The 18,300-nt window shown below is 40.3% G+C and overlaps 1 protein-coding gene across 7 annotated transcripts in view; it reads right to left on the reverse strand.

Moving 5' to 3' along the window:
* Window positions 1-18,300, reverse strand: part of LOC310902604 (VPS10 domain-containing receptor SorCS1-like) — a 292,328-nt gene that overhangs the window by 18,811 nt on the left and 255,217 nt on the right. For all 7 annotated transcript variants that reach the window (XM_083844425.1, XM_083844426.1, XM_083844427.1 and 4 more), the window contains 5 exons: window positions 13,672-13,858; window positions 7,995-8,128; window positions 6,215-6,338; window positions 5,135-5,247; window positions 1,794-1,925 (listed from right to left, as the gene is read on the reverse strand). In XM_083844425.1, the coding sequence (XP_083700551.1) occupies window positions 1,794-1,925; window positions 5,135-5,247; window positions 6,215-6,338; window positions 7,995-8,128; window positions 13,672-13,858 (690 nt within the window). The remainder of the gene's footprint in view (window positions 1-1,793; window positions 1,926-5,134; window positions 5,248-6,214; window positions 6,339-7,994; window positions 8,129-13,671; window positions 13,859-18,300) is intronic.

Raw genomic sequence — 18,300 nt, forward strand, 5'->3', positions numbered from 1 at the left:
CCTCAGGCAGTTCCTACTGAAAACAATGCCATTTTCTCCTCTAATAACTCTGAAGGGGAATGTGGAACCCACAGACTAATAAGAAATATGTTCTGATCATCCTGATGGGAGCAGGGAGGATACTTCTCTGTAAGAAGCATCTGGCTGCAAATGGCAAATAATTTCTTTCTTTGCAAAAGTTACTGTTTTGACCCTGCAGGATGCCAGACAAGTTGCTGGAGTCCCACTGAAAATGACATTTCTTTTTGTCCATTAAAAGGGTCATGAGAGCACTGTCAGAGCTCCCTTTCTTCACAGCCACAGAGACTCCATTTTTACAGGGAGAAGAAAGAGAGTGGTAAATAGAGAAGGGCTAACTGGCAGAATACAGTAAGTTGCTGAGTGCCAGAGGAGAGCTGGGTCAGATGTAAATTTGATAGTTTATGGACTGGCTTCCTTGCCAATTTGAGATGGAGTAAAAGAGAAGGGGGATAAAGGAGAAAGGGAAGGAAAGGTTTGGCAGAACAGTAAATCTCCATCTTTTTTGTTTATTATATGGGTGGAGGAAAATTGCAGAGGAAAGTCATTTGTCAAAAGAAAAAAAAAAAAGAAAAAAAAAAGAAAAAGTATGATGGCTAGGGATGCTGAGCAAGGGAAAGCTTAAGAATATGGGTGACCTAGTGATTTGAAGCCCATGGCTGAGTTTGTTAACAAGGCTTTAGAACACTTCAAGAGGCAATTGCAACAGACAATTACAGATCAGGCAGAAGAAAAGACTATTAGAAAATAAGAATACAAGAAAGGGAAGATAATGTTGACACACACACTGAAGAGAAGACATTACTCATTTAGAAATTCAGGGGCAAATACAAAGAGAAACACTAAATCCCTTCTGCCATCCAGTGGATTAGCAGGCATCCAATAATGCTGAGGGTTTTACCATAACACTGAGGCTAAGATTTGTGAGCTGATGACACCCTCTACCCCAATGCTCATATAGCTTACACCGACATGGGGTATATCTGCTTGGGTCACTGACATGCTGTGTGGGGAGGCAGAGCTACACTCAGGGATAATTATCTTTATCTCTAGAACCTGAGATAAAGTGAGAGCTATGTCAGGATTTCTGCCCAGCACAGTGTTTAACTGTTAGTCGTAATCATGGTAGGCCCACTCACAGGCAGAATCTTTTGGGTTCGCAGGTAGTTATAGTTTCCTGTTCACCACAACCTTCATTCAGTCTCATACCAAGAGAACATACAAGAGTGACTGAATTCCACTTCTAGCATTATGAAGACAGCAGGCAGGATAATCTAACCCCACCCCTGTGTCTTAAAGTCAATGAAATTCTGATCTTCTCAGGTCTACCACCCAGCCTTGTCCTCCAGTGTTTGTTCAGATTCTTAACAACCTCATAAACTTGGCCTGATGAAGCTACTCCAGTACATGTAGGCAGGAATAATCCCCTAAATCCTTTCTGTTTTTTTGCTACTTCCATGAGGTAGAACAGAATTTCTGTTCTCTTGTAAGTAAGAGAATGTGACATCATGCAAATTTATGCCAATTTAACATTATTGAGGTGTACCAAATGGGAGTCTCCACTCTCCACTCCTAAATATACCATCAAATCTTTTTACACTGCTAGGAAAAAGAAAAAAAAAAAAAAAAAAAAGGATATAGCACATACTACAGTCATTGTTTAGACCCCTGTAAATCCAATGCAATTATACCATAATTTTTTCTAACCTGTCTTGGAAACCCCATATACATAAACACATGTAAACATATACTTCTCCAAGAAACATACACAATACCTGTTCTAGGTCTTCTGTTTTTCTTTTATTTTCTGCTGGGGCATCTTGATAAGGTAAAATGAAGAGTTCAGCAGATGTGGGCAGACCAGGGAGCACTGCGACCAGAATATGCTTGCTTGAAATACCTGTTGCCTGACACATAGACAATTAATGGACAGATAAACAGCAGGGATGGCATCGAGTGCTCACAACTTCTTTGTGAAGGCATCACAATACTTACACAAATGACATAAGGAACATCTTGTACTACAAGGAAAATCTTGTTAAAATCCAGCACAGGCAAAAGTCAGGGAATAATAATTTCCCAGTCTAAGTTTTTTTACCGTGTACTCCAGTAAAATATACAGAGTCCTAGGGCAACAGTGATAATCAGACATGCTGAAAGGAGCTGCTAAATAACGGTCACATATGGTATGATATTTGTATCTAAATTTAGCTATTTTAAAGTTGTATCTCTATTCTAAGTTGGTCCCTGAGGTTCTGTATTTAGTCAATGGTAAGAAGCAGTATGTTAAAGGGCAAGGTATGTGGGCTGAATTGCACTCTAGAGGTGTGATTAGTCAAAACAGAGCTTAAAAGCCTTGTGGAGACTCAGGGAGAGAGAAGAAGATGAATCAGATTTGAATCCCAAAAGCCAAACAAATTCTTGTAGCTCATATCCTGGGTCAGTTCCACAACTTAATGAGGAACACTTCTTTTTTTTTTTTTTTTTTTAGCTGTTAAAGATTGTATTAATCTGCAAATTTTTAGTTTTTTGTCTTGTTGACTGAAAATCTTAAACAACCATTTTATACCCAAATCTCTCTTCAATATAAAATTAGCCAAAATTCAGAAAAGAAATACCCCATAGTCATCACTACCAGGGCCACCTCTGTGTACAGTTTCAGCTGCTGTTATTGTGGCATTAGACAATTAGATTGTAGTGTTCTCCAGTAAATGAGCTAATTGACCTTCAGGAATTTTTATGGGGCAAAAGGAGGAGAAACATAGTTTCCTGAATCTTCCGCAATTTCCTTTTTGTGTTGTGGATTATCCAGCATGTAATTTAAATCTCAAGGTTAGATAAAGGTACCTCTTTTAAATCAAAGATTTAAATCTTTGGTTTCCAAGTGCTGATGTTGGTAGGTCCCTTCCCAGGAAAATAAAATAAAATTTAAAAAAATAGAGTGCCCTTACATAAGGGCAGACCACAGCAGCTGGACACAAACACAGAGAATTTCCTGCAGTCAGGACATGAAACAATCTCAGACATTAATCATATTTAAGACTCATGAATTCTTCTCCCTAGTACTTCACAACCCAAGACTTGGAGCATCTATTCTTTCCAGGAAATGATGGACGGAGGATGGGATTTCAGCAAAATTGTGATTACAGATCTCCATCATTTGAGCTAATTCTGTGACTATTCCACATCTTACTGCTCACAACTCAGTGAATACCATGCGGAGTTACGAAAAAAGGAACCCTTCCCTTCCACTCCTTCCACTGTATGACATGGAAAAGTACAGCCTTCTGTTGCTGTTTTTTTGTTTGTTTGTTTTAACGGGAACTTAGAAGAATAATTATAACGATACAAAGGTTTTGTATATTCTCTGTAGTACTCAAGTACTCTGTAGACTGCTGTATTATTTCTGCTTGCCTAAAAGATTATTCTAAGATGTCAAGAAAAAGACATAGTATTACCAGTTAATGTAAACTCTTCATTTTCTGAGGCTGGGAATGATTTATTATTTTTTTTTAATCTGGACTGCTCAGTTTGTTCCTGTCTTCTTCATCAAAAGTTGGAGACAGGACTAAAAATCAATGATGTGAGGAAATAATTATAATTGTAATACAAAAGAGGATATTTTGCGATAATCTGAAATTATCCCTACTTACAGAGAAGATCAGATTTTAATAGAGAACTACAATTTCTTATGCAGAATTTTTATCCATGTCTGTAGGACTCTGTAATAAGAATGTAATACTTTAATAAAAGTTCATAAAAATTCTATAGCACAGCTATAATTTTCTGTTAAATTATTTAGTTATTCAACTTATTTTTATACAGTGTATTTAATTGCCATCAAATCTATTGGTTTTAACTTCAATTTTTATAAGAATTTCTCACAAAAGGCTTGTTTAAGGTGAATCATTTAGCTACATAAAAGGGGATAATTAGCTATCAATTATTATTTTTTTATAAACTCAAACAAAAAAAAGACTGTTTTCACTGCTCTGCTTTTGGAACATAGCCTTGGTACTGTGGTTTTATAATCCTTTTTTCATGGCTTTATTTTCTTTTATTGAGTTGTTTATATTCTGAAAATTCATCTGGAAGATAAATGGAGCCTTGAATACTTGATACAGACATAAATAAGTCAGAAGAACAAGCTTCAGAAAACTGTTATTTTTTTTTTCTTTTCTCCTTTCCACCTGTCTTTTGAGGAAATTGAAGAAAAAAAAGAAGAAAAAACAAAAAGCTCCGTAAGGATCCAGACAGGTTTTCAGCTTCTTTTTTTTTTTTTTTTGTAAATAGTACTTCTCAAATTTTAAAAGAACAAAAAGTTTGTAGATTCTATTAACAAGCTTATGTGTTCATTTGTGGCATCGTTTATGCAAAATGACTAAAAAGACACTGCACGCTAATCAGGTGAACACAAACCTGTTTCAGACAGTTCCTTCCACTATTTTTCTGCTGAGCTGAGAAGCCCCAATTGTTTCTTTTAATGTATCTCAGCCTCAGTTTGAAATCCACATCTTCAGCCAAACACTAGTTTTATGACGCTCTGTTCAAGAGTTAGAGAAGGAACTTCAGAGCTGCCCCACAGTGTTGCTGGGAAAAATAGCATCCTATCCTGCCCCACGAGCCTCATGCTATATGAAGGACATAAAGCACTTCCTGAGGTGCTCTTCTCTGTAGTGAAATTTGTTTTGATTTTGGTCTCCTAAGTTTCCTACAGCATATTTGCAACTTCATTAGAATAGTACACCCACTGCTGTCTAAGAACAGTAGTAAAAGAAGTAAGAATTGCAATGCAACAGTAAAGACATTTGTACAGCTATAGGCAGATATAAGCCATTCGTTTTCTATATGCCATTTTCCCATGAATATTCCATATAATGTGCTGTAATTAAAAAAAATAAAAAATCAACTGAAGACTGACTCTTAGCACCAGCTTGTCATAGGATGCAGTAATTTCACCTAAAATTTAGGAATCTGGACTCAAAACACTGGCGTAGCCTCCTTTTATAGTTGGTAAGGACAAAGACATACCTTGAAATAACACTGTATCCAGCCCTAATACAGGCAGAAAGCAGAAATTAGAGCCACCATAAGGAAGATGATGCACGTTACTTACCTCCACCAGGGCTCTCTTGACTACTCTACTAATGTCCCTCCTCCACTCCGGGATATCTGGATTGTAGTCATCCAGGTTTGGGGAGAATGACAACCGCAGGGACTGAAATTGCTCTGCAGATAGAATGACATGGTGTCTATAAGTAAAGACTGTGAATATCTCCTAGTGCCAAATGAACGGCAGAACCTAGTGAAACTTGCTGCGGTTTGTCCTTTTCTTTTCTTAATCAATCTGCAGGTGATGCACACACTGTCAGAGAATCTAGCAGTGAATCTGAGAGATTCACTGAGAGATTTGGAGAATCTGAGAGATTCACTGCTCGAGTGTCACAGAACTGAAAAAGGTAATAGGTCCTTACTTTAATGGATGAATAGCACTAGAAAGGGAGCTGTGTTGGGAATATAAACGATATTTTAATCTTGACCTCTGAAGCAGGCAAACCCTGAGAAGGAAGCTGTGATTATACTCTCACAGACATGCTCCAAACATTTGAAATCTTAACTGGACAGGGACAAAGGTGGAGAGAGGTCTAGACTTGGAAAAAATACTTCTTAATCTTTGATTTTCTTTAACAGAGATGTTCGAAATGATCATTTTAACTATTTAAACTGGGATTCTCAGTGGTTCTTAGATTACATCTACACCATACGGCATTTGTGAATCCTATCTGCTTCTGAGGCCTGAGTACATCAAATCAGTATAGATTTCAGTCCAGAACTATACCACACTGCATTGACTTATTTTTTGAGCCAAGAAGCTTCTGCATGAGTAAAGAGGCCTGTACTGGCCAAGATGGGGGAACACCAGCTTGCAAAATGACCTAAAGTCTAGATAATTGTGTTGGATGACAGACACAGTGGGCTCTGGGAAAGAGATTAACATTCTGTGATCATCTCAGTCTGAACTAATGTCAGTCAGTGGCCTTCAGAGATCTTATGCTGAGTTGATACCACTGGAACTGAGTTTACAATCTCACTCAAAGGATCCTGGAATAACAACCTTATGTTGCTGCCAGGTAACCTGGGTCTCTAGCTCTTGATTATGGAGAATCTTATGTGAAATGAAATTGGAAGGGCTCACCATACACAGCAATGGTCTTTGTGTCCTGAAGAATGATGTTTCCTGCTGAGACCTGAACAGTGATGGTGTTCATCCCTTCCACAGAAAATGTGAATGTGATGCTCCCTTCCAAAGTGATCAGTGGCTGCAAATACACCAGAAAAAGAGAAAATAAATTAATATGGCTGTGAAGGAAAATCAAATAGTTTGGCTCTCTAGCTTACTGGGATAATTTTGGAAACTTAGCTTGGAAACTTAGACATAGAAAGGGTCCTGTGACATGGAAGCCAATTTTCTGGAGTAGGCTCAGGGATCCAGATGATGTTGTCTTCCCAGAGCTCAGAGTAGGGTATGTAAAATTTCTAAAGGAGTTAGGTTTTAAGATCCCAATATTCCCTAGCATCTGTCTCCAGGAAACTTCCCACTTAGCAGGATGGCTGTTCTGGATCCCCTGTTAAAGTGTCTTTTGCTGTAGAGAGGTCCATATGAGGGCCCATGAGACTCACTGCTCTGGTATCACACTCCTCCCCCAGGTCTAGCTGTGAATGACCTGGTTAAGATCACTTTAAGGAGGTTGTGACAAAATCAGGAGGCAAATCAAGATTTCTCAGTTGCTCTCTTGACTTCTTAGACATGGAGACATTTTTTTTGGAAATTGATGGGTTTTAGAGAGGACAGAGATCTCCTCACCTTGCTCTACAGTGCAGATTAGTTTATCAATGAGCCGTGCCCCCTTTCTGCAGCCTTTGCCCTAACTTCTATTTTCACTTATTAATGAACTCTGGATGAGATCTTCAAAGCACACAGTATTAAGTCAAACTGTGTTCCCATTGTAGTCTGAAGTAAAACTCTCACTTAAATGAGAACAGAGTTAGACCAACTCTGATAACTTATGAGCTTAGTAGATCAGAGGGAAGGTTAAAAGGTGACAATCACAGCCTGTAAGTACCTCTAGGGGGAGATGATATCTGATACTACAGAGAGTTCTTTAATCTAGACACAAAGACGTAACGATCCAACAGCTTGAAACTGAAACTAGATAAATTCAGACTACAAACACAGGGCATATGTTTAACTCTCAGGATAATTAGCTATGGGGAAATAGTTGAGGGAGAGGGTAAGAAAGAAAAGCAATGAATCCTCCATCATCTGAGGGATGTCATTAATGCAAAACAACCAAAAAAGTCAGATTTTGCTTTAATCAGAAATAGTTAAATAAAGCAGGAAGTACTGATGCAATCCTCTGACCTGCATTATACAGAATATAACCATGTGTGGTTCAAGGTCCCTCTTGACTCTACAAAATCCATGAGAATCTTTCCCCTTAGAGGTTAATTAGGGTCTCTGGGTACTTCAGCCTCAAAGGTACGTACAATAACTGTTATAATGCCTGTGCAGATTTACTAAAACTCTGCAAGCACAGAGAAGCAGAATGTGGTGCATAGAGTTTTCAGCTTTTATTGTTGCTGTTGAAGAAATGCGAGTGGGAAAGTACATACTAGAAGTCTTTGGGACTTTGGTTCTCTACACCCACCTTGGGTGAAAATGCAGACAAACCTATTTGCAATTTGCATGAAATGCCAATAAACCCTATAGCTAAGTCACAGCAATAATTACAAAACAGTTCCAACAGTTTCAACATTGGTACATCAAAGAACCAATAATTAGTCTCTGTCTCTGGTTTACAATTTTATTTTGTGTTTGACTATTTAGAAGCATTTCCAGACCCCTCTTTTCCTTCCTTCTCAGTCAGAGAGTTCCTCCCAAATTGTTTTGACCTCAGTCCATAGGGAATACAAACCTCCGTGTTGTTTCCAAACCACCAGACATAAGTTAGTGTTCCCACTTGACTTGGCCACAGTACTGCTGTGGCATTGACCTCCTTGTTCTTTGTGGTGACAAATGGAAGAGATAAGTGAACATGTTCCAAGGGACCTGCAGAGACAGAAACAAGAGGTGAGTCCTCCCCCTGTGTGAAATGTTGACTTGGTAAGAGGGGAGACCTGAGGCGACACCCATTGGTTAGAGGAAGAGGCGATGTCTAAATTACCGTGGGGCATGGCATCTAATGTCTTGGCTTGGTACCATTTGTAGAGAGGCAAGCTTAAATCTGTTCCACATAAAACAAGAACCATCCCTGTACCTGGAGCTGAAAAACCTGGGCTCTTTACTGCATGAATATCGCATACTTACCACTTAAACAATAGGGGCAGACCCCTATTATGTGACTCTGCCCTTCACCAGGAAGACTTAAGAATGTGCAGGACAAATAGCTTCAGTGGACACGGAGCATCTCTGAGGATGCAAATTGCTATGGTTTGGAAAACTTCAGCAATATTGTATCTATTTATACCAGATGAAATTTTGTCTGAATATATCTATTCGTTGAGTGCCTTCATTTTAATGTTACCCTATACTCCCTCATTTTCCTCAACAAACACTTTTATTTCTTTAGTATAAACAGAACATAATTCATTTGACAAGTGACATTATGCCCAGAGTTACACAATTCCCATCTTCTGGAGACAGATGGGCCTTTGTTGTTATATCTTGTCCTATAGATATTTTTTTTTTTTTAAATGTGTTCTGACTGTTCACTTAGAGAACAAGACAATTGTCCAAGGAATGACAGAGAAAAAAAAAGAAAGAATCCCCAGGTGATACGGGGACATGTGTTTCTAAAACAAATTAAGGCCACATCCTGCATCTGTGAGCTTTCCAGTGCTGACAAGCAGAAACCACAGCGTCGGAGGATCAATTGCATTGTTCATATGGAATTGAGATACCCTGCTAAAGGATCTTTTATATTCCAGGAAAGGATTTTTCAGAAAATATCCTGTGAATATATCACCACTTAGACCTTGCTTTTCAATGTGGAGAAACACTATACATTTTGGAGCAAACACTCTATTACACTATAAATCACACATAAGCAGAGAGACATGGAAAAATTCTCCCAAATCAGACTGTATAACTAAGGCCAATATCAACAAGGACCACTCTTCCTGACTCATTACTAAAAATGCAGATTTCTCTGGGACATAGACACAGCTGCTGGTTAACTTGATGCAGCCCAATTAAGAGTCAGCCATGATCAGAATAAGTAAAGCCTGCTATAGACCAAACTGTGGCTCATTTTTCCTTTGATAGTCAGCAGTCAACACTCTTCTTACAAATTCTTGAGAAGTCAGAATTTCATCCGTATGATTTTAAACGAATTCCCCTGCTCCGGGACATTTCTGTGACCTGGCCATGCCCGCTCTCACAGCAAGACACTAAGAACTAAAAACCACCAGCTTCCCAGACTGAATATTTTGCAGCTCTGGTATCCTTTGGGATATTTGCCAAATGCCCAGTGTCAGCACGGACTTCTAAAGGAATGCATTTCCAAACACCTGATGCAGTAACAGCAGTAACAATGGAGCCCATGTAAAATTTAAACCACTCAAATGTAACTACACAGCTGCTCTGAACATGGCTTAAATGACCCAGCCCTGCGGAGAACACCCAGCACCTTCTCAGACCTGCACCATCTGCCAACTAGGAAAGAATATGAAAAAATGTCTCAAGTCAATTCTGGCTTTGCATTTATTTCTGTGCAAACAGCTGATGGGTCAAAGCGGCTGAAATGCTGAACTATTATCTGGCCAGCAGATGGGGATAGCTCACTCTATATAGGCCCTTAGCTGCTAGGAGATTGCTTCCTCCCAGGTAAATTTGATGAAAATGCATTTCTGAACTTCATGCAGGGCCATGGTGACTACAGCCCTTCATCTGCCCCAGGAAAAACTGTGTACGAATCCCAGAGAATGGTAAGGAAGAAGCTTCTCAAAAGGCTCCCTTGGAAAAGTGCTGTTATTCTGAAGTATTCAGACAAATGCAGAATTAATGTCTCGGGGGAATTTTTAACCTGTTGTTTCAGAGACAGCCTGTTGGCTGGAGAAGCACTTTATATACAATTTACTGTCCATGCACCCCAAAATGCTCCTTCCTCACAATAATCTGCATTTGTGGATCCCTGGGCCAACTGTAGCAAAGGTACTGCTCCTGTGCACCGGCCCCAGGGCTGCAGCAGGGTGAGGAGGGCACTGGGTAGAGGCTTTACTCTGATCTTGGAGATCACAAACACTGTGGTTCAGTGCCTGCAGCTTCACCCTCAGCAAGGCTTTTTACAGGCTGATCACAGGCAGGGAAGGGTGTTGGAAGGCCCAAGTCTGCACATTCATGTATCAACCCTGTAACAAGGGGTCACCCAGTTACTGCCCCTTTCTAAAACTCTCCGGGTGCTCAGGCTGCACATTGCTTTTCTATGGATCTGAGCAGTACAGTGTGTGTCTTATTGTCAGGACATGCATTTTTACAAAACTCCCAAGAGGCCAAAGCCATGCTTATACACCGCAAGCAAAATAAAGCAGACTGGACCCCTTACTTACTAGAGAGCCAAGTGGCAATGCAAGCGTTTCAATAGTATTTAGATGCTTTTGTGGATACAGGCATCAGACTCTGGAAGGGACTGGATTTACTGTATATCTCTGGCCTCAGCCAATCTGTTGTTAGTCAGAATGGACTACGCTCAGTTTGCAGCCTGTTCTGAGGTCCCTAAATCTTCACACAGAGAGAGGTGAGAGACATACTTCGGGGATGTGGCTTCTCCAGGGAGTCAGGTGTCTGCTGCAGGCCCTGCTGCAATGATCATGCAGTACTTAAGTCCTGTGTTGGCTTCATCACAACACAGAAATTTACATTTTATCAGCTGCTAAGTTACATGAACACATGTGGATATTGTTTATTTGTTGTATGGCTAAAAAAACTAAAGCAGTTCTTAAGCCTTCAATGGCTTGAGAAAATTGATTAAAACTGTTTTAACCCAGAAAGCCAATATGAGCAAGGGTGAGGGCTGGGCCCCTGCCTTCTTCTTCCATTTTGTTGTTGCATGAGAAAGCAGTTGTTGCTTCATGTGGCCTCATTAGTGTGCAGATAGGCTAAGCATGTGCAATGGTCCCTGTGGAATCATCTCTTGTCAAACAGCAAATAATTACAAACCCTGATCACAGAAGGCTGTCAGAACCTTCTGTGAAATATCAACTACCAAAACACTTCTCCATTTGATTCCAATGACCTTTTACAGAGTGAAAAGAAAAGGAAAAGGAAAAGGAAAAGGAAAAGGAAAAGGAAAAGGAAAAGGAAAAGGAAAAGGAAAAGGAAAAGGAAAAGGAAAAGGAAAAGGAAAAGGAAAAGGAAAAGGAAAAGGAAAAGGAAAAGGAAAAGGAAAAGGAGAGGGGAGGGGAGGGGAGGGGAGGGGAGGGGAGGGGAGGGGAGGGGAGGGGAGGGGAGGGGAGGGGAGGGGAGGGGAGGGGAGGGGAGGGGAGGGGAGGGGAGGGGAGGGGAGGGGAGGGGAGGGGAGGGGAGGGGAGGGGAGGGGAGGGGAGGGGAGGGGAGGGGAGGGGAGGGGAGGGGAGGGGAGGGGAGAGGAGAGGAGAGGAGAGGAGAGGAGAGGAGAGGAGAGGAGAGGAGAGGAGAGGAGAGGAGAGGAGAGGAGAGGAGAGGAGAGGAGAGGAGAGGAGAGGAGAGGAGAGGAGAGGAGAGGAGAGGAGAGGAGAGGAGAGGAGAGGAGAGGAGAGGAGAGAAAAGAAAAAGAAAAGAAAAAGAAAAGAAAAAGAAAAGAAAAAGAAAGAAAAAGAAAAGAAAAAGAAAAGAAAAAGAAAAGAAAAAGAAAAGAAAAAGAAAAGAAAAAGAAAAGAAAAAGAAAAGAAAAAGAAAAGAAAAAGAAAAGAAAAAGAAAAGACAAGAAAAGACAAGACCATGGCTTCTGTTGAGCTGATTTTCACAACTGGCAGCAGAGGGAGGAGGATTTCTGCAGCCTGCTAAGTTTCCAAGCACAAGCAGGAAGGCAAAATGGAATATGACTCCAGAACCTCTCTCTACTGCAAACATGGGCACTGTCTACCACACCAAATCTGTACAAAGCAAATCTGTGCTTGCTCAGTTGCCAAATAAATTATGCAAAAGCATATAAATATCTATACTGAGCAGAGGTCCTTTTCTACTCTATACGGGATGATACTTTAAAACAAAAAAGAAACAAAACAAAACGGTAGCTGTCTAAAAGCTGAGAACTTACCTTGACTCACCAGAACATTAACACAGAAGTGGTATGGGCTAAGTCCCCAAATAAAAATAAATAAATAAATAAAAATGATAATAATAATTAAAAAAAAAGCTTGATAATAATCTGATTTATCAATACAGTTCTTTTTTTGCAAGATATAATTATGAGTTTTGCAAACACATGGCACTGCTGAAGGATTATGTGACATAAAAGTTTGCCACAGGACAATATCAGGTTAGGGAATCATAAATGGTACACCTTGGTCATGAACCTAAGGTCTTTTTAAAGGAGATATTTGTTCCCACTCCCCTAGTGCTCAATGCTCACTCATAAAGCTGCTGTCTCCCACATCTACCACTCCCACTACTCCCATCTGCTGATATGACTGTGCACCATTAAAGAGCTGCCCTCTTCCCCTGAAGAGGCAGCTGCTTTCGTGCTATATGAAGTAACAGCAAAACTGGAGTTAAAGTACATGGAATGTGCTAAATTATCTAGAGAGTATGTAGAGTTACTTTAGTGGAGGCTAAGTGATATTTTGTAAGCACAACTTATATAAAAATAACTAAGTTTTGGATTTTTCTTTTTTTCCAGTAAATCTGCCACAAAAATACACAGTCTAAAATAAAAATTATTAACCAAAAAAAAAAAAAGGAAAAAAACACCATATAAAGCAAATTATTATTATTATCCGTGTCTCCCCCCCAAGTCCATTAGGGATATTACAAAATTCCAGTAACAATTCAACCTTTTGGTTTCATAAACGTGTGGCAGAATAAAGATTAAAGAACACACTGATGGTTTTCTGCAAGGACTGAGATACATTTCAGTGGTAAATCAGAGACTGGTGAAGTATAAAAAGGTTGAAAAGAACAGCTAAACAGCAATGTGAAGATAATATTTCTTCTTGTTATACACTTTAACACCAAGATTTTGGTTCCTATGACAACAGAAAGACTGAAATGCACTGGTTTGCATCCCAAATGCAGCTGCATTTCATTAGGGGGCAAAACACATGCACAAGGTATAAGTTAAGGCTTTTAAAAGTGATTAAAGATCCTGAATGTCTTTATTTTTGTGGAACTGTAAACATGCTACTGACAAGGCATTTCAGAAAGGGCCGGACACTCCTCTGAGGTGTCTCAGATTAGACCACCCAAAATTGAAGGTAAAATATGGTTCAAAAAGCAAATGTCATTCTTCCCTGTGTCTCTTCTCATTCTGGAGTCCTCTGCTGAAGGTCAGATAAACACTCGTCATCTCCCATCAGTCCCCTCTCAGCTGCAAAGCCTCAAACATCATCTCTAAGAGAAAATGATATTTTTTTTGAAGAATCACAAAAGCTAATAATCATTATGAACATACATACACGTTACATGCAGGTAGAGGACAGCATTGTCAGATCCCAGGCTGTTTTCCACCAGCACGGTCACTCGGAATATGCCCACGTTTTGGTAAATGTGCTTGATCCCATCTTCTGTTGAGCTGAGATTAGCATATGAAACAGCGATGCCATCTCCAAAATCCACCTGAATGAGGGATCTCTGAAGGTCTCCCTGTGGCGACAGAAAAGAGAAAGGGTCAAAATAGACTCTGATTTTTTTTTTTTGTTTTGTTTTGTTTTGTTTTCTTCTGGAAGAGATCTCCGGGCACATCAGTCCACAGTCTGATGCTACCAGAGGAAAGGTGGCAACTTCATCTACCTGTTCATTAGAAAGTGGAGAGAAAGTGACAGTTCTTGAGGTTGACTTGACTGCACCATGAAGGAAGTATTATCAAAAGTGTGTTCTGTAGCTCTGCCTTCTTAGCTGTCAGAAGAGCTAGGGGATCTTCTGGAAAACATACTGGCTCCTTCCTCTGGGTTTCCTTATTGTGAAGTTGTGTGTTGTGGTGGGGAGCCGTTCTCATCTCAACAAGCACTGAGGACATGGGTAGCGACTGAGGTTGCCTCAGGAATCTTTGGAACAACCCACATTGTGCGTTTTGCATTTAAAATCATAAAAAGTAGATAGATAAAACAAAGCAAGAAGGAACTTTGAGAAGTCCTCAGGGAAGGGTTAACTATATCAAAGTATATCGAAGTTAAAAGAACCACTTCAGCCTCACATGATAACAACGGCTTACAGAAACTTATGACTTGTGCAGTGGCTTGATTAAAATGACCTGGATTTATGTTTGCTTCAGAATAGCTACCAACACTACTAATACTAAATGGGTCACTTTGTCCCTGCCTCAGAAGAGAAGTGCTAATGAATTAACAGGGCTGATTAAACTCTTATCCTTCTGCCTAGAGATTATCCTAGCAGAGAGGGTTTGTAGTGTAACTCAGACTGCCACTTCATGACATCAGTCTCCTGGACTGCCAGTCTAGCAGGCTTCAGAACTGTTGCAATAAATCACAATAAATAAATAAATAAAATTCACAGCTGGGGGGAAAAATGCTAAAAGAAAAGCCAAGGATATCAGGGATTTGTATTGCTCATGCCAGACACTTTAATATGAAGCAATCCTAGAACTGGTTTTAATCTTCTGCTCTTGAAACTGAATTCCAGCCTGGCCCATGCAGTTCCATCAAACTCAACATCAGAATCACCCAGCCCTAAAAAGCATTTTAAACCCCAAAGAGGTTGCATTTCATTATTCTGTTTTACAGGCAAAAAGCAATTTTTTGATTTTTGGTTTGCAAGCCAGTTTAACCCACTGAGAAGTGAGTCACAACTGTTTTAAAATAATAATAACAATAAAAATAATTCCAAATAATCCATGTGTCACACACTACAAACACCTGCAAGCCTTTCCTATATCACAAGGCAGTGATATGCCCATGGTGAGGGCAGCTTCTGACAGCCAAATCACTGCACAGCCTGCACTGACCTGTATAGCAACTGTGGCTGCTACAGATCCTCTCCCTTTCAGGTGAGATGTGGTATCTTGTCACAATTTTAAGCATTCTTGCTCCTTTTGAAAGTGCCCCTCAGTGGCTCTGCATGATGCTTACGTGGGTAAGCTCACGCTTGCTGCCTGTTGCCATGGAGCAGTTTCTTCCACAGGCCGATGCTGGAGCAGCTGCCACTGTCTGGAAGAACGCTGCTAAATTAATAGCTGAGGGCAGTTCATAAAACTGGCTGAAAGGACATTTAATTTACTTTGGTTTGGTTTCCTTCCCCCCCTCCACTCCACCAAGACAGTCCTCTGGATGCCCAGCTGGAATGAAAGGTACCCATGTAAATGGTTGGCATCGGGCAGGTTTCCACATTGGAAAGGGAAATGTGTGTGTGTGTGTGTGTGTGAGGGAACTGTGACAGAACGCTTCCATTCAGCATGTTTCCTCAGTCTTTTTATCACTTGTTGTGAAGTCAGAAATGGTGGAGGCCTGGCTGATTGGAAAGTAGGGGGAGCAGAGCTATACCTGGGGATAACAAGAGAGAGAAATTGTCCCAGACGCTCTGTAGAGGTTAAAGCGGTAGTCATTACACTACCCTGGCACCCTGCTGGAAGCTCAGTTGCTTCCAAAATGATGAGACAGAAATAAAAGTATTGCTCTGCTTTGGAGGATCGCAGGCTGAATGTGTGGAGGGAGAGACATCCCATGACAGAGTTACATGCCTGGGGCTTCCTACAGATATGCTACGCTATTTCTCTACAGAGTCTTGAAGGTAAAGACAGCAGCTCACTGAGAGCACCAGTAAGGGCAGAAGAACCCTGAGATGCTGAGTCACCAGGGAGAAGGCCAAATTGAATATGCTGGCAGAAAAACAAACAATCAAAAAAAGAACATGGGGGCCTCATGTGTTAAGCCAGCTCCAGGTTGCCCCTGGGTTGATCTTAAATAAGTTTCTAAAGTTAAGCCCCTTGGTGAGGTGAGTTATTTGAAAGAGGCTCTGCAAATTTCAGGTAAGATGCAGTGTTCTGGGGTATCTTGAGTTGATGCCCTGTTCGACAGAGCCAACAACAGGTATGAGATGGGATATGCCTCCAAAAACAGAGGTGAGCATACATGAGCTCCTCTGCTCTGAACCTCTGGTCAAAGGGGAAATATATTCTCTCAAGCATGGTGCTGGACTGGGACCAAAGACAGAGTTCTCTGAAATATCCTTAGATGTTCTTCCAGTTCTGTTAAACCCATCGCTAGGGCTTTACTCTTTCTTGTTGTTGTTGTTTGTTTTACTAAAAAGAGATGGTATCTTCAAGTAAAACAATTATTCAATAAAGCCATACTGCTGGGACAAAGCAGTCTGCATGGTTAAAACCACACCACTGTAGTGACCCTGCTGGCTTTATCATCTCTGAGTATATTTGAGTTCATGCAGCAGAGATGTATTTCAGGACAAGGTACATTCCCCTGAATATTTAAGGTAGCAGAGGAACAAGAACAGGGTGATAGAATGTTAGACCAGCCCTGTTTCTGCAAGTATCAAACTTCATGCTCTAAAGAGTGTTTTATCTCATCTTCATTTTCTCTATTGCCATGAAAGCCATAGCATCTATGGGTGCTGCCACGGAATGGAGCCATTTCTAACACATGCAGGATTTAGATTTCAAATTTTCTTCCAAATTCCCTAGGGAGAAAAGATGCTGACAGGGACATCTGAAAAACTAATTGGAGAAGAACTTCAGCTTCTGTTCCCCCAGTCTTTTTCATTTGTCTTGGCCTTTCCTGTTTTGTTTTAAAACTCTTTGAACTGGAAAAAACATTTTCCATTCAGTAAGATCCAGGCTATAACACTTCTCTGAAAATGCCACATTTTGAAAGGCTGACATTTAAAATTCTAGCTTAGAAAGGGGAAGAAAAAAGTCAGGAAAACAAAGAGACTGTGGTTTTCATTTTTTTATAATGTTTTACCTGTGCCAGGAGAGAGCATGGGCACAAGACAGAGGAGAAAGCAGGTAAGCCCAAATCAAAACATTTCTGTACGTCCTACACCTGATCTACATCAACCCCAGCTGTCTGTGTCTCAGGCAGCTCTAGAGAGCCATTTGCAAGCGGCTATTTTACCAAGAGAGGTTTTGTTTTGCAACAGATTGATGCATATACATATCTCTTGCTTAAATCTCTCCTGTTGCTTTTTCTGACTTCTCCTCATCATTTTGGACAAATCCAGTGCTCTGTGATAGGGTTTCCTAAAGCTTTTAGCCTGATTAAGGTGGACATAAAACTCACCGCATTATTTCTGCAGCCACTGCAAAGCACTTGGATGCAATCAGCACTGAGTTATCTTTGGTCAGCCTCTCTGGCCTGTGCTCTAAGAGGGCTTTAATGCCAGGGCTCTTAGGCATCAAGGGAGAAATTTGCCAAGTTGGCTGCTTGTGGTGGTATCTCTGCATTCAGCTCCTGTACTTTAATCACACTAAGCTAGGCAGCAACCAATTACAATAGCTAGAAAAATAAAAGTAATTTTAGTGGATTTCATTTTACCTTGTATTAGGTAAAATATACAGTATTTAATTTATAATATGTTGCAATATGAAAAATGTTGGATATACCTGAAGAACTACACTGCAATCTTGATAAAGACTTTAGTTCAGCCAAAGACATAAGCATATGCTGAACTTCAAGCACATGAATACTCCTTTTGGCCTGTGAAGAAGCCCTGGGAATTAAAAACAATTTTCCCAAGACCCCATCTTATGCCTTTTACCTATAGAACATTTGATAGTAAAATATAAATTGGACATTTACTGTTTTCTAAAGGATTTTCTCATTAAACGCCTAGGGAATTTCTAATCATAAACACAACTCCCCTCCCCCAAAGCCAAATGCACATTTTCCCTGTATCTTGCCAAAACAATAAAGCATACCCAAGACCTATATGCTTCCAACAAACTCGGTGAAGCTTTCTGCCTCAGGGTATGCCAAGAAACAGCCTATCTAGTTCACAACAATATTGTTACATTTTGATTGCTTTTATTCAGCCTTGAGTATTTTGGTGTATCTGAGGTGAGGGCTCATTCCAACCCATCTATCAGGATTCTCTGTCAAACACTGTCTGAATCTTGC

The sequence above is a fragment of the Anser anser genome (genome assembly GCF_964211835.1).
Source record: "Anser anser genome assembly, chromosome: 7".
NCBI classification, from domain to species: domain Eukaryota; kingdom Metazoa; phylum Chordata; class Aves; order Anseriformes; family Anatidae; genus Anser; species Anser anser.